Here is a 16,561-nt window from a genome sequence, read left to right as displayed (position 1 = left end):
AGTGAGCAAGAACTGGGACCACTGGCCATCTTGCTTTGCTGCTTGAAGGAAGTTTCATGTTACCTACGACAAAATGAACAGCTTGTTTGAACAATTCTCAAGCTGCTCTTAGTGCTTCTCTCAAATTAACATGTAGGTTTTATCTAAGCAGTTGAACTTATTGTCTTGTAAGTTTTTGGGAAATACTTTTTTCTAAGGACTCTTTAAACATTTCATTCATTTATCACTAAATGTCTTGCTTTTAGATCTAACCAGTCACTTTCCACTCTCACAACTGAAGACATCGTAAAGAGGCAAAGAGTGAACCAGATGTTATGTTGAAAGGGTCCCGCAGGGTAGGTAAGTTGGCAAGAGGTCCATAAACTACAACAAACAAATACAAGCGGTGTTTGGTGCAGTTCTAGCCAAACCTGGTATAAGAGTGTCGCTGCGGCAGTCGTACAGCATCCCCAGCCGCAGAGGGTGGCCCAGGGCTGGCATTTCAATTGTTGAAGCTTCAGAGTAAGCCATAGTGCTAGCTGAGAGGTTGATCCAGCCCTAAAACACACCAGCAACACAGTTACACCGACAATGTGATCTCCTCCTATTCATGATCACCCTATTTGGCTTTTATCCCATATGATTTTCTGCTTGATACTGTTATGGGTTGGGTTCTACCTTGTTGTTATGGGTCAGGCATAACCACCACTTTGTATTCAGGGTAAATGTAAAAAAGCCATGTAATCGGTGGCTGAAACAATAGCAGTAGCATCCAAAACACAGGCACATGGAAAAGCTTGAGCAGAAGCTGACCCACGTGGCCCAAGCTGAAACACAGAGACAGACATAAGCAGCCCAAAAGCCAAGCAGACAGTAACAGAAGTGCTGGTAATGTGGTCCTGAGAGAAAGTGAAGAGAGAGAGATTTTGGGGCACATAGTGCTGGCTATAAATAAGATGGCATCAAAGAATATACCTGGCTCTGTGACATTCCCTAGGTACAATCTGAACTGCTGGGCTGCTGTGCCCCCTTCACACTGCAACTGGGGTGCTTCAACAGCAAACGCTCCAGGCCTCTGCTCACTCCCAGCCACTAGCATGCAAAGTCACTCCCAGCAGATGACATGAATGCTACACCCAGCCATTCATGGATTATATACAGGGCGACACCTGCATACCACCAACCCCAGCCTCGCACCCCAGAAATATGTGTCCTGTGCCCTCAGAAGTCTCCTGAGCAGTATAAGGTCACAGACAGTCTGACATTCCAATGATGGGTAATGTTTACGCACCAGCTTCTGTTAACTCAAGTAGAGGTTTCCCAAACACTTCAAACACACACACTGATTTAGATAAAATAATAAAATAAATTTATTCATTAGAAAAGATAGATCTTAAGTGACTATAAGTGATGAGGCATAAAGGTCAGAATTGGCTTCAAAAGAAATAAAAAAGATAAAACCACAAACTAATTCCTAAACCTTACAAAGGCTAATAGTTCTAAAAGCAAAATAGGCTGTCTCACCATTAGCTATAATACATTTCACAGGTTGTATCTTCTTCCAGCCTCGGACCACTCCCCTTGGTTCAGTGTCCTTAGATATTCATTGTTGTCATGAGCAGAAAGAAGAGAGGTGAGGAGGAGTGCCTAGGAACATTCTCCCCCCCCCATACTCCAACTCTTTGTGCTGGAAAAAGCCTTGCTGGGTAAAGGGTCAGGCAGTTCCATTGCATACGTGAGCTGCAAGCTCTCCTTCAGCTGAATTGCAAATACCTTCTGCCCTGCTGGTGAATGTCTGATTATATAGGTAATGGCTCTTTAGCACCTTGCTGGCATGCAAGTGTGCCTTTGTCTCTGAGAAACTGGTTTTTTGGCATTACCCAGAAATACAACATATTTCAGTAATAACCATACAGTAAAATCTCATAGTTTTACGTGCAGTGTCATTACACACATTGTAACAGGACGTTCAGCAGATTATGAGTTTTCAAAAGATACCGCATAAGGCATACTTTGTAGAAAATATATCATAATCATATAAAAGTGGTGAACATGGGGTACAGGGTGTCAGATGGGGTACAGTTTGTCACAGGCTCTATCATCAATCTCTCTTCCTAGCTAGAACAACATACAAGAACCCAAATCTGGCTAACGCTTGGATCAAAAGTTCATCCTGGCTGGGAAATAGAAGGTTTATTTCTTATTCAGCAAATAATTGGACTTCTACTGAGGCAGCTGCACAATATGTCCCTCGTGGGAAGGTGATCTATTTATTTTTGTATTTAAAAAGCACCTTTGTAACATGTCACAGAACAAAGGTACTGAACAAAGTCTAAAAGAGCATAACTTACATGTGTTACAAGAGCAAGAGATCCTCCAGACCATGAATTCTATGTGGGAGGGTCATATGAGGGAAATTAAAATAGTGTTTAGCCAATCAGAAGATGGACTTAACAGTTACAAGAGTCTAAAGAAAAGGAGTGAATGCATCCGATGAAGTGAGCTGTAGCTCACGAAAGCATATGCTCAAATATATTTGTTAGTCTCTAAGGTGCCACAAGTCCTCCTTTTCTTTTTTGCGAATACAGACTAACACGGCTGCTACTCTGAAACCTGTTAAGGTGCCACAAGTACTCCTTTTCTTTTTGCAAATACAGACTAATGTGGCTGCTACTCTGAAAAGAGTCTAAAGGTATGAGTGCGGCAGCGGAGTTTCCTGTTCAGGGGGGAAGAAGCTCCACTCTGGCAGGAGAGGACTGTTGGATTCTAGTCCTGCAGGAGATCAGGAGTTTCTGGTCTGTTAGGAATGGGAGGCAAGTTCTTGCCCAGCAGGGAGGGTATTTGGGATTAATCCAGTGGGTCCAGTTTGTGAGAATTCTTTCCAGCAGGAGATGGGGCATTTCCAATGTAATGGAGACTAGGGCTGGGGTTCTTAGCTGATTCCAGACTAGTGGGGGGGGGAGTGAGTCCTGGTCAGGTGGAAGAGGATTGTGGCTGCAGCTGGAGGGCAGCTTATTTTAATAGCTGTGGTACATAAAAGTCAGGATAAATCAGAAAACTTTGTACAAAGGAAGTATCTCTGAGCTAAAAACTCAGCAAAAATGGAGCAATTCTCATTCATAAAAAGAAACCAGGTAGGGTAAAAACTAAACAGACATTTAACTGAAGACACAGCAAAGCCAATGGGCAAGAGTAAAATATTCTTAATGCAGAGGAGGAGACACAGACACAAGACTCGCTTCTCTAATCTGGACATAAAGTCCTAATAAACCTGACTCAGTCCAAACCACCATGGCAGGGCATCAGAATGATCAGCATACACAGAAATAGCAGCAAATGAAATGGATTTTTTAATAATATTGCTGGCCAGAAAAATCCAGGCCCTTCCACACCGAGAAGATTCCAGCCATCTAACACTAAATACACACTCTCTGGCTCAGTTAAATAATAAAATTCTGACAGTTGAGAGAAAAGGCAATTTAGCAGCACCCAACACTTATCCCACAGATATTTGTTCATAATTCAGACCCCAGCAGTTTGCTCCCACGCTTGAAGCCCATATAAAACAGGCCAGTCCCAGGGCTGACAGGCTCAGACACATTCCTGGAGATCAGAAAAGGACGTAACAAAGAATTCTGAAGTTTGTACTAGCCAATATAATTCATTTCTGACAAAGTATTTGCCTTGGTCCTTACCTGGTGGACAGATTCCCTGGCTCTAATAGGCAGGAAAGTTCAGAAAACTTCACTGCTTTCTCTAACAGCTTCACACAGAATCTCCTCAGAGGAGGAAATGAGAAAACCTGAAAGTAAAACCATCATACCCAATTGCTGAGCGTCTCCAATTACATCCAGCGATAAATTACTCCCATCCCACTGAGAGCAGAGATGGAGAAGCTCCTGAGATAAAAATTCTGTTTGAAGAGGTCCAAATCACAAGATCACCAATAAGCTAGAAGGGTCACACTCCCAAGCCCCGATCAGGAAAAGGAGAGTCACTGCACAGTGTTGGGGGATATCAAGAGATTACAAAGTCTGATAAAATGGTGATAATGGGAGACTTCAGTTGCCAGCACATTGACTGACACTAGAGTGCAGGGAGACAAGATGGGAGAGGTAATGTATTTTACTGGACTAACTTCTGTTGGTGAGAGAGACGTGCTTTTGAACTACAAAGAGATCTTCTTCAGGTCTGGGAAAGGTACTCAGTGTTACAGCTAATTACTGTTCGACCTCCACCGTAGTTTTCAGCATATTTCCGCACAAAGGCCTCAGGGTGTGCCTGTAGGGCCATTGAAGCAATTGCCTGAATTGGCACCTGACCTTGTCCATTGACTCTCCTAGGAGTTCTCTATTAGGAAGTTTTTCTCCCTCACTTGCTCCCTATTTTCACTCAATATTCTATGGGGTATTATCCCTGCCCTGCTGAGACGTGCTGTTACCTAGCAGCTCTGTGCTCTTGGGGAACCGGGGCGCAGTACCCAGTCTGTCTGACTCATGAAAGACCTTCCCCTCCCCAGCCTCTGCTTGAACCAAAATCAATCAGAAGAAAGACTTACAAAAAGCAATGAAAAAGCCGTGGGAGACGCACCTAAACTCCTCCGGACAAGGGTGACAGGATTAAGGGAACTCTCCTAGCCTAATTTACATCAAAGATGGGACAGGGAGGCATCCCCATTAGCATACAGAATGGAGAATAGAGATTCCAAGGCAAGAACCACATGAAACTCTGGCACCAGAAAAGCAGGGAAGCACGGCATGATGGGGGATCTTTGTTAATGAACCCACACCTGTACACACCCACCTCAGTAGTTATCAGACCAATTCTAGTCATGAATCCTTTATTGATATCCAAAATAGTGAAGCTCTCTAACTGCATTGTGAGCTCCCTTCAAGGAACACCACCCATAGCCAGTAATGATCAGTGCCCTTGTATAGCCTGAACAAAAGAATTTTGGTTACTCCCTTGAGCCATCAGTTTACCCATAAACAAAACTAGTGTTCTCCCTTGAACCATTGTTGTTTCCCTACAAAAACTCCTACCCATGCTCAAGTAAGTGTTCTGATGCCTGTATCCAACATCTGCATCAGTTCCACTGGGACTTCTTCTTCTCCTGACTGATCGTGCTGGGGGCTCTGCCTGTCTCCAGCACTCTGGACCCTTAGCTACCATCACCATCTGGGATCCCCGATCGATTCAAGCTTCACGACTGGTGAGATCCCAGCTCTCTCTCTCTCTAGATGTAGACTTCTGACCCTGATTTGTGTGATAAGTTATAGTTTTCTAAAACTGACTTTTATAATCAAATTTAAGTTAGATTTATTATTATCACTGTTTTGTTTGTTTGGCTCCCCTATGATTATTACCTGGCAATAAACAACTTTCATGGTTAAGCTGGTTGCTCCTTTCTCCCCCCGCCCCTGTGGGTGTTTTTTGGATTCGTCATTCACTCTGCCGCAATGCTCCTCGTACCTAAGCTAAAGATCCCTGCAGTGCCCAAAAATCCTGTGGGGTTTGCTCATCAAGCGGATTACAACCAGAACAATTGTAACGTGAAAGTGGGGATAGGGACGTGCTGAACCTGGGACATATGAGGATGGCAGCTTGAAAGTGCTGCTCGACCCAGCCTGCTCAGGCATGCTCTGTTCTGGTGCGGTGTCCATGGCATATGAGGGTAACAGCTTGGAGGTGCTGTTTGACCCAGCCTGCTGAGTCCAGGCACATATAAGGGGTCAGCTTGGGAATGCTGATTAACCCGGTCCTCTCCGACGTGCTCTGTTAATGTTTTTGTGTGTGTGTGCGTGTGTGTGCGCGCGTTCATCTGATTCGGGAGCTGGAAGAACTCAGCTCTAGGGAACCTAGGTCCTGCAGGATAGTTCCACCTTGTGCTTCAGGACTTATGCAAATCTCTAACTATTAGAGAGCAGGAGAAGATGCGTGTGAGGGGCAGATAATCCCACAACTGCCTACGTGAGGTTCTTACACCTTCTTCTAAAACATCTGGGGCTGGCCGCTGTCAGAGACAGGATGCTGAACTAGACTAACCTCAGGGCTGATCCTGCGTGGCAATTCATGCGTTCCAATGAATAAGGCAGGGATCCTGTAGAAAAAATAGAATATGATCATGTAAGTAAAGAATGTATCATAATGCGTATGCACAAGGGAGCCAAATTAAAGTTGTATGGGCAACCTGAAAACTGGCATTACCTAAAGAATGTTCTTTTCACATAGACCTTTTGAAAAATTAATGTTCTAGAGTTTTTGAAAAGTAAAGTAAAATCCTATTTTGTTATTTGCAACCGGACCAACCCTTCCTCCCCACCTCATCCCAAGGGCTTGACCTTAGAACCTTTAACACAGCTACCAGACTTCTGTCATTTGAGCTACAGGGTTAACTTTGCTAAACACCATCCAGAGAAGGCTGTCATCCCAGAGTTGAATGGCCTGCTGGGGCCAGGTGCTGGGTCTGAAGTGTTAAAGAGAAGTCCAGCCTGGGAAGTCTCTCTTTTTCCTTCCCCCAGCCCTGACCCAAGAGTTGGAGAAGCTCCTGCCCATGGGGTGCTCCCCACAGGTGTCATGGCCCCTATCCTGCTCTGGTATCACTGAGATATTTCCAGTGCAGTGCATTCTGGCCCAGCCTTAGTATGTGAGCAACACAAGGGAAATTGTGATTTTTCAGTAGTGTATATCTTGGCAAAATCTGAATGGAATTTCATGAAGAAAAGGAAAGGAACTAAAAACATAACATAAGAATGGCCGTACTGGGTAAGACCAAAGGTCCATCCAGCCTAGTATCCTGTCTACCAACAGTGACCAACGCCAGGTGCTCCAGAGGGAGTGAACCTAACAGACAATGATCAAGTGATCTCTCTCCTGCCATCCATCACCCCCCTCTGACAAACAGAGGCTAGGGACACCATTCCTTACCCATCCTGGCTAATAGCCATTAATGGACTTTACCTCCATGAATTTATCCAGTTCTATTTTAAACCCAGTTATAGTCCTAGCCTTCATAGCCTCCTCAGGCAAGGAGTTCCACAGGTTGACTGTGCGCTGAGTGAAGAAGAACTTCCTTTTATTTGTTTTAAACCTGACCTGCTGCCCATTAATTTCATTTGGTGGCCCCTAGTTCTTATATTATGGGAACAAGTAAATAACTTTTCCTTATTCACTTTCTCCACACCACTCATAATTTTATAGACCTCTTTCATATCCCCTCTTAGTCTCCTCTTTTCCAAGCTGAAAAGTCCTAGCCTCTTTAATCTCTCCTCATATGGAACCTGTTCCAAACCCCTAATCATTTTAGGTGCCCTTCTCTGAACCTTTTCTAATGCCAGTATATCCTTTTTTTGAGATGAGGAGACCATATTTGTACACAGTATTCAAGATGTGGGTGCACCATAGATTTATATAAGGGCAATAAGATATTCTCTGTCTTATTCTCTATCCCTTTTTTAATGATTCCTAACACCCTGTTTGCTTTTTTGACTGCCACTGCACACTGCATGGATGTCTTCAGAGAACTATCCATGATGACTCCAAGATCTTTTTCCTGATTAGTTGTAGCTAAATTAGCCCCCATCATATTGTATGTATAGTTGGGGTTATTTTTTCCAATGTACATTACTTTACATTTATCCATATTGAATTTCATTTGCCATTTTGTTGCTCAATCATTTAGTTTTGTGAGATCTTTTTAAAGTTCTTCACGGTCTGCTTTGGCCTTAACTATCTTGAGCAGTTTAGTATCATCTGCAAACTTTGCCACCTCACTGTTTACCCCTTCCTCCAAATCATTTATGAATAAGTTGAATAGGATTGGTCCTAGGACTGACCCTTGGGGAACACCCCTAGTTACCCTCTCCATTCTGAAAATTTACTGTTTATTCCTACCCTTTGTTCCCTGTCTTTTAACCAGTTCTCTGTCCATGAAAGGATCTTCCCTCTTATCCCATGGCAATTTAATTTACGTAAGAGCATTTGGTGAGGGATCTTGTCAAAGGCTTTCTGGAAATCTAAGTACACTATGTCCACTGGATCCCCCTTGTTCACATGTTTGACCCCTTCAAAGAACTCTAATAGATTAGTAAGACATGATTTCCCTTTACAGAAACTATGTTGACTTTTGCCCAACAATTTATGTTCTTCTATGTGCCTGACAATTTTATTCTTTACTATTGTTTCAATTAATTTGCCTGGTACGGATGTTAGACTTACCAGTCTGTAATTGCCAGGATCACCGCTAGAGCCCTTTTAAAATATTCGCATTACATTAGCTATCTTGCAGTCATTGGGTACAGAAGCTGATTTAAAGGACAGGTTACAAACCATAGTTAATAGTTCCTCAATTTCACATTTGAGTTCTTTCAGAACTCTTGGGTGAATGCCATCTAGTCCTGGTGACTTGTTACAGTTAAGTTTCTCAATTAATTCCAAAACCTCCTCTAGTGACACTTCAATCTTTGACAATTCTTCAGATTTGTTACCTACAAAAGATGGCTTAGGTTTGGGAATCTTCCTAATGTCCTCAGCCGGGAAGACTGAAGCAAAGAATTCATTTAGTTTCTCCACAATGTGCTTTAAGTGCTCCTTCTGTATCTCGATCATCCAGGGGCCCCACTGGTTGTTTAGCAGGCTTCCTGCTTCTGACATATTTAAAAACATTTTGTTATTACCTTTTGAGTTTTTGGCTAGCTGTTCTTCAAACTCCATTTTGGCTTTTCATATTACATTTTTGCACTTAATTTGGCAGTGTTTATGCTCCTTTCTAGATACCTCACTAGGATTTGATTTCCACTTTTTAAAAGATGCCTTTTTATCTCTCACTGCTTCTTTTACATGTTTGTTAAGCCACGGTGCCTCTTTTTTAGTTCTTTGACTATGTTTTTTAATTTGGGGTATACATTGAAGTTGGGCCTCTATTATGGTGTCTTTGAAAAGTGTCCATGCAACTTGCATGGATTTCACTCTAGTCACTGTACCTTTTAATTTCTGTTTAACTAACCCCCTCATTTTTGCATTGTTCTCCTTTTTGAAATTAAATGCCACAGTGTTGGGCTGTTGACGCATTCTTCCCACCACAGGAATGTTAAATGTTATTATATTATGGTTATTCATTTCCAAGAGGTCCTGTTATAGTTACCTCTTGGACCAGATCCTGTGCTCCACTCAGGACTAAATTGAGAGTTGTCTCTCCCCTTGTGGGTTCCTGTACCAGCTGCTCCAAAAAGCAGTCATTTAAAGTATTGAGGAATTTTGCCTCTGCATTTCGTCCTGAGGTGACATGTACCCAGTCAATATGGGGATAATTAAAATCCCCCACTATTATTGAGTTCTTTATTTTGATAGCCTCTCTAATCTCCCTTAGCATTTCATCAGCACTGTCATAAATATAAAGTGAAGGGTAAACACCTTTAAAATCCCTCCTGGCCAGAGGAAAAACCCTTTCACCTGTAAAGGGTTAAGAAGCTAGGATAACCTCGCTGGCACCTGACCAAAATGACCAATGAGGAGACAAGATACTTTCAAAAGCTGGAGGGAGGGAGAAAAAAATCTCTCTGTCCATGTGTCTGATGCATTTGCCGGGAACAGAAAGGAATGGAGTCTTAAAATTTAGTAAGTAATCTAGCTAGATATGCATTAGATTCTGTTGGTTTAAATGACTGAGAAAATAAGCTGTGCTGAATGGAATGGATATTCCTGTCTTTGTGTCTTTTTGTAACTTAAGGTTTTGCCTAGAGGGATTCTCTGTGTTTTGAATCTGATTACCCTGTAAAGTATTTACCATCCTGATTTTACAGAGGTGATTCTTTTACTTTTTCTTCTATTAAAATTCTTCTTTTAAGAACCTGATTGCTTTTTTCATTGTTCTTAAGATCCAAGGGTTTGGGTCTGTGTTCACCTATGTAAATTGGTGAGGATTTTTATCAAGATTTCCCCAGGAAAGGAGGTGTAGGATTTGGGGGGATTTTGGGGGGAAAGACATTTCCAAGGGGGCTCTTTCCCGGTTATATTTTGTTAGACCCTTGGTGGTGGCAGCAATAAAGTCCAAGGGCAAAAGGTAAAATACTTTGTACCTTGGGGAAGTTTTAACCTAATCTGGTAAAAATAAGCTTAGAGGGTTTTCATGCAGGTTCCCACATCTGTACCCTAGAGTTCAGAGTGGAGAAGGAACCTTGATAGGGTGGCGGAGTGGTGGGATTAACTTGAAATCATTTTGAGATCAATTTGAGATTTTTTGAACCAGAAGCACAGATTTTAAAAGGAAATATTTTTTCCTTTGGTCTGCTGGAAAGCAGGTTTTCAGCTGAAAGCAGTTAGAATTTTTTTTTGTCTCTACTTGGGGGTCAGAGAAGAGACAAAAGGGAATTGTCTTTTGTGAGCTGGAGTTTTCTCTACCTAAAGGCAGGGTAGTTAACCTCCTTCAGGGAAATTCACAAGTCTTCACAGACCTGAAGAAGTGTTCTTTTACCTAAGAGCAACTAGAGGGGTTTTCTGTCTGTTTGCCTGGAGACAAAGGTGTTAGGTTTTTTTTTTTTAAAAGATTTTTCTGTAGGCTGACAATCACTATCAGAGAACATAGGTATCTGGTTACTGCACAGGAAAATTTTAAAAGCCAAGTTTTTTGTTTGTTTTGTTTCTAACTCTCGGGTGTAAAGTTAATTAAAAACAGAGAGGCAGACATGACAGAAACCAAGACACAACACAAATTGGAGTTAACCAGACTGGAGGCAGCGAAAGATGCAGAAAAAGCCTAGAAGCTGCCCACAGGAGAGCTATGGAGGCAAAGAACAAAGAAATGGAGGCTGCGAAAGAGGCAGAAAAAAACCAAGAGGCTGCCCACAGGAGAGCTATGGAGGCAAGGGAAAAAAAATGGAGGTAAGGGACAAAGAACTGGAGGAGAAGGAAAAAGAGAGGAAGCATGCACTGGAGATGGAGAAGACAAAGGCTCAGCAGAATAGCAATCCTTCTCCAGGTACTGCTTCACATCCCAGGAGGTTCCCCACCTACAAGGCAAGTGTCAAGTGGAGTGCCCCAGGGGTCGGTCCTGGGGCCCGTTTTGTTCAATATCTTCATAAATGATCTGGAGGATGGTGTGGATTGCACTCTCAGCAAATTTGCGGATGATACTAAACTGGGAGGAGTGGTAGATACGCTGGAGGGGAGGGATAGGATACAGAAGGACCTAGACAAATTGGAGGATTGGGCCAAAAGAAATCTAATGAGGTTCAATAAGGATAAGTGCAGGGTCCTGCACTTAGGATGGAAGAATCCAATGCACCGCTACAGACTAGGGACCGAATGGCTCGGCAGCAGTTCTGCGGAAAAGGACCTAGGGGTGACAGTGGACGAGAAGCTGGATATGAGTCAGCAGTGTGCCCTTGTTGCCAAGAAGGCCAATGGCATTTTGGCATGTATAAGTAGGGGCATAGCGAGCAGATTGAGGGACGTGATCGTTCCCCTCTATTCGACACTGGTGAGGCCTCATCTGGAGTACTGTGTCCAGTTTTGGGCCCCACACTACAGGAAGGATGTGGATAAATTGGAAAGAGTACAACGAAGGGCAACAAAAATGATTAGGGGTCTAGAGCACATGACTTATGAGGAGAGGCTGAGGGAGCTGGGATTGTTTAGTCTGCAGAAGAGAAGAATGAGGGGGGATTTGATAGCTGCTTTCAACTACCTGAAAGGGGGTTTCAAAGAGGATGGCTCTAGACTGTTCTCAATGGTAGCAGATGACAGAACGAGGAGTAATGGTCTCAAGTTGCAATGGGGGAGGTTTAGATTGGATATTAGGAAAAACTTTTTCACTAAGAGGGTGGTGAAACACTGGAATGCGTTACCTAGGGAGGTGGTAGAATCTCCTTCCTTAGAGGTTTTTAAGGTCAGGCTTGACAAAGCCCTGGCTGGGATGATTTAACTGGGACTTGGTCCTGCTTTGAGCAGGGGGTTGGACTAGATGACCTTCTGGGGTCCCTTCCAACCCTGATATTCTATGATTCTATGATTCTAAGGCAGGTGATGATACCAAGGCCTTCTTAGAAAAGTTTGAAAGGGCCTGCCTTGGGTACAGCATCTCTACAGACCAGTACATGGTAGAGCTGAGGCCGCAGCTCAGTGGACCCTTAGAATCATAGAATCATAGAATCATAGAATATCAGGGTTGGAAGGGACCCCAGAAGGTCATCTAGTCCAACCCCCTGCTCAAAGCAGGACCAAGTCCCAGTTAAATCATCCCAGCCAGGGCTTTGTCAAGCCTGACCTTAAAAACCTCTAAGGAAGGAGATTCTACCACCTCCCTAGGTAACGCATTCCAGTGTTTCACCACTCTCTTAGTGAAAAAGTTTTTCCTAATATCCAATCTAAACCTCCCCCATTGCAACTTGAGACCATTACTCCTCGTTCTGTCATCTGCTACCATTGAGAACAGTCTAGAGCCATCCTCTTTGAAACCCCCTTTCAGGTAGTTGAAAGCAGCTATCAAATCCCCCCTCATTCTTCTCTTCTGCAGACTAAACAATCCCAGCTCCCTCAGCCTCTCCTCATAAGTCATGTGCTCTAGACCCCTAATCATTTTTGTTGCCCTTCGTTGTACTCTTTCCAATTTATCCACATCCTTCCTGTAGTGTGGGGCCCAAAACTGGACACAGTACTCCAGATGAGGCCTCACCAGTGTCGAATAGAGGGGAACGATCACGTCCCTCGATCTGCTCGCTATGCCCCTACTTATACATCCCAAAATGCCATTGGCCTTCTTGGCAACAAGGGCACACTGCTGACTCATATCCAGCTTCTCGTCCACTGTCACCCCTAGGTCCTTTTCCGCAGAACTGCTGCCGAGCCATTCGGTCCCTAGTCTGTAGCGGTGCATTGGATTCTTCCATCCTAAGTGCAGGACCCTGCACTTATCCTTATTGAACCTCATTAGATTTCTTTTGGCCCAATCCTCCAATTTGTCTAGGTCCTTCTGTATCCTATCCCTCCCCTCCAGCGTATCTACCACTCCTCCCAGTTTAGTATCATCCGCAAATTTGCTGAGAGTGCAATCCACACCATCCTCCAGATCATTTATGAAGATATTGAACAAAACGGGCCCCAGGACCGACCCCTGGGGCACTCCACTTGACACCGGCTGCCAACTAGACATGGAGCCATTGATCGCTACCCGTTGAGCCCGACAATCTAGCCAGCTTTCTACCCACCTTATAGTGCATTCATCCAGCCCATACTTCCTTAACTTGCTGACAAGAATGCTGTGGGAGACCGTGTCAAAAGCTTTGCTAAGTCAAGAAACAATACATCCACTGCTTTCCCTTCATCCACAGAACCAGTAATCTCATCATAAAAGGCGATTAGATTAGTCAGGCATGACCTTCCCTTGGTGAATCCATGCTGACTGTTCCTGATCACTTTCCTCTCCTCTAAGTGCTTCAGGATTGATTCTTTGAGGACCTGCTCCATGATTTTTCCAGGGACTGAGGTGAGGCTGACTGGCCTGTAGTTCCCAGGATCCTCCTTCTTCCCTTTTTTAAAGATGGGCACTACATTAGCCTTTTTCCAGTCATCCGGGACTTCCCCCGTTCGCCACGAGTTTTCAAAGATAATGGCCAAGAGCTCTGCAATCACAGCCGCCAATTCCTTCAGCACTCTCGGATGCAATTCGTCCGGCCCCATGGACTTGTGCACGTCCAGCTTTTCTAAATAGTCCCTAACCACCTCTATCTCTACAGAGGGCTGGCCATCTCTTCCCCATTTTGTGTTGCCCAGCACAGCAGTCTGGGAGCTGACCTTGTTAGTGAAAACAGAGGCAAAAAAAGCATTGAGTACATTAGCTTTTTCCACATCCTCTGTCACTAGCTTGCCTCCCTCATTCAGTAAGGGGCCCACACTTTCCTTGGCTTTCTTCTTGTTGCCAACATACCTGAAGAAACCCTTCTTGTTACTCTTGACATCTCTTGCTAGCTGCAGCTCCAGGTGCGATTTGGCCCTCCTGATATCTTTCCTACATGCCCGAGCAATATTTTTATACTCTTCCCTGGTCATATGTCCAACCTTCCACTTAGCTGAGGTGGCGGCTGTAATGCCTAAAGAACACATGAAGAAGTGTGAACTGTTCAAAACCAAGATGAGAGTCAGAATGGGGCTAACATCCGAGCATTCCCGTTGGTGATTCAGAGCCCGAATGTGAAAACCAGACGTGTCATTTACCCAACATGCCTACCACATTGTGAAACATTGTGATGTCTGGATATCAGAAGCAAGTGTTAAATCTCCAGAAGATTTGCCCTTCCTAATGCACATGGAGCAGTTCTTAGAGGGTGTTCCTGAGGAAATAGAAAGATACATCCTAGATGGGAAGCACAAAGCTGTAATCGAGGCGGGGGAGATTGGAGCCATATGGGTGGAGGTGGCAGAAAAGAAAAAAACTGGTTGCAGTTGAAGCAGATACCAGAAGAGACAACCTCAGACCACCCTCTGTTACCGGGGGCTGCCCAAGACCCCAACTATCCCCCAAGGAACCCTCCAGCCACCTTATCATCCCACCACACCATTCTCCAGCAACCTGCCTCGCCCCAGTGACCCGTCAGCTGGATGATGTTTTAAATGTAATGAGCTGGGGCATGTAAAGGCCAACTGCCCCAAGAACCCCAACAGATTACAGTTCATTGCACCGGAATCATACCAGAGGTCCTCAGGCTCAGATACATCCCAGATACCTTCAGAGCGGAGGGAAATTGTGAGTGTGGGCATGAAGAAGGCACCACATGGAGGGACACCGGAGCACAAGAGTCGGCTATCCATGTTTCCTGAGTGGACCCCAATTTAATCAACCCAGAGATCCAAGTGATGATTCAACCCTTCAAGTCCAACTCTTTCAATTTGCCTACAGCCAGGTTGCCTGTCCAGTACAAGGGCTGGTCAGGAACATGGACTTTTGCAGTCTATGATGATTATCCCATCCCCATGCTGTTGGGGGAAGACTTGGCCAGTCAGGTGAAGCTAGCCAAGAGGGTGGGAATGGTCACCCACAGCCAGGCTAAACAAGCCATCACGCCTAGCTCTGTTCCGGAAACTTCTACCAGGACCCCGGTCAGAGGTGATGGATCAGGACCCCAGGCCAACGTCTGCAACAGAAGTAGTGGATCCAGTCCCAGAGACCCAGACAGAGCCTTCACAGAACCGGAACCGGCGGAACAACTAGCACCAGACCCATTGCCAGCACTGAATCCAGTACTTGCAACCCCAACATCAGAGGGCCCCACCAAACCTGAACTGGCAGCAGCCGATAACCCTACACAAGAGGCTCAGCCAGAGCCTGAACCCCAACATAGTGCACCAGCGGAAAGCGGTTCACAGTCAATGGAAACAGCCCCATCCCCTACATCGCTTCCAGAGGGATCAAGCATAAGTCCACAATCCAATGAGGAACTGATGTCTCCAGCATCAAGGGAACAGTTCCAGACTGAACAGGAAGTGGATGAAAGCCTCCAGAGAGCTTGGACAGTGGCACGGAGCAACCTACCACCTGTCAGCTCTTCTAATCGATCCAGGTTTGTTGTAGAAAGAGGACTTTTATACAAGGAAACTCTTTCTGGTGGACACCAGGAAGACTGGCATCCTCAGAGACAGTTGGTAGTTCCTACTAAGTACCGGATCAAGCTCTTGAGCTTAGCCCATGATCATCCTAGTGGCCATGCTGGGGTGAACAGGACCAAAGACTGGTTGGGGAGGTCATTCCACTGGGAGGGAATGGGCAAGGATGTTTCTACCTATGTCCAGTCTTGTGAGGTATGACAAAAAGTGGGAAAAGCCCAAGACCAGGTCAAAGCCCCTCTCCAGCCACTCCCCATCATTGAAGTTCCATTTCAGCGAGTAGCTGTGGATATTTTGGGTCCTTTTCCAAAAAAGACACCCAGAGGAAAGCAGTACATACTGACTTTCATTAATTTTGCCATCGGATGGCTGGAAGCAGTAGCTCTAAGCAACAGCAGGGCTAAAAGTGTGTGCTAGGCACTAGCAGACATTTTTGCCAGAGTAGGTTGGCCCTCCGACATCCTCACAGATGCAGGAACTAATTTCCTGGCAGGAACTATGGAAAGCCTTTGGGAAGCTCATGGGGTAAATCACTTGGTTGCCACTCCTTACCACCATCAAACAAATGTCCTGGTGGAGAAGTTTAATGGAACTTTGGGGGCCATGATACGTAAATTCATAAATGAGCACTCCAATGATTGGGACCTAGTGTTGCAGCAGTTGCTCTTTGCCTACAGAGCTGTACCACATCCCAGTTTAGGGTTTTCACCATTTGAACTTGTCTATGGCCACGAGGTTAAGGGGCCATTACAGTTGGTGAAGCAGCAATGGAAGGGGTTTACACCTTCTCCAGGAACTAACATTCTGGACTTTGTAACCAACCTACAAAGCACCCTCCAAATCTCTCTAGCCCTTGCTAAAGAAAACCTACAGGATGCTCAAAAAGAGCAAGAAGCCTAGTATGATAAATATGCCAGAGAAAAGGAGTACTTGTGGCACCTTAGAGACTAACAAATTTATTAGAGCATAAGCTTTTGTGAGCTACAGC

The 16,561-nt window shown here is 44.6% G+C and overlaps 2 protein-coding genes across 2 annotated transcripts in view; one reads left to right on the top strand and one right to left on the bottom strand.

Annotated features, from left to right (window-relative positions):
- LOC119850712 overlaps positions 1-3,765 on the bottom strand; it is a 45,308-nt gene extending 41,543 nt beyond the window's left edge. Inside the window, 2 exon segments of the mRNA XM_043507074.1 lie at positions 411-537; positions 3,675-3,765. Of these exon segments, the coding sequence (XP_043363009.1) occupies positions 411-510 (100 nt within the window). The 5' untranslated portion in view covers positions 511-537; positions 3,675-3,765.
- Positions 1-16,561, top strand: part of LOC119850710 — an 829,101-nt gene that overhangs the window by 534,307 nt on the left and 278,233 nt on the right. The gene's annotated exons all lie outside the window — the stretch shown is intronic.

The sequence above is a fragment of the Dermochelys coriacea genome, chromosome 2 (assembly GCF_009764565.3).
Source record: "Dermochelys coriacea isolate rDerCor1 chromosome 2, rDerCor1.pri.v4, whole genome shotgun sequence".
NCBI lineage: Eukaryota > Metazoa > Chordata > Testudines > Dermochelyidae > Dermochelys > Dermochelys coriacea.
This window is presented reverse-complemented; position numbering and strand designations above follow the sequence as displayed.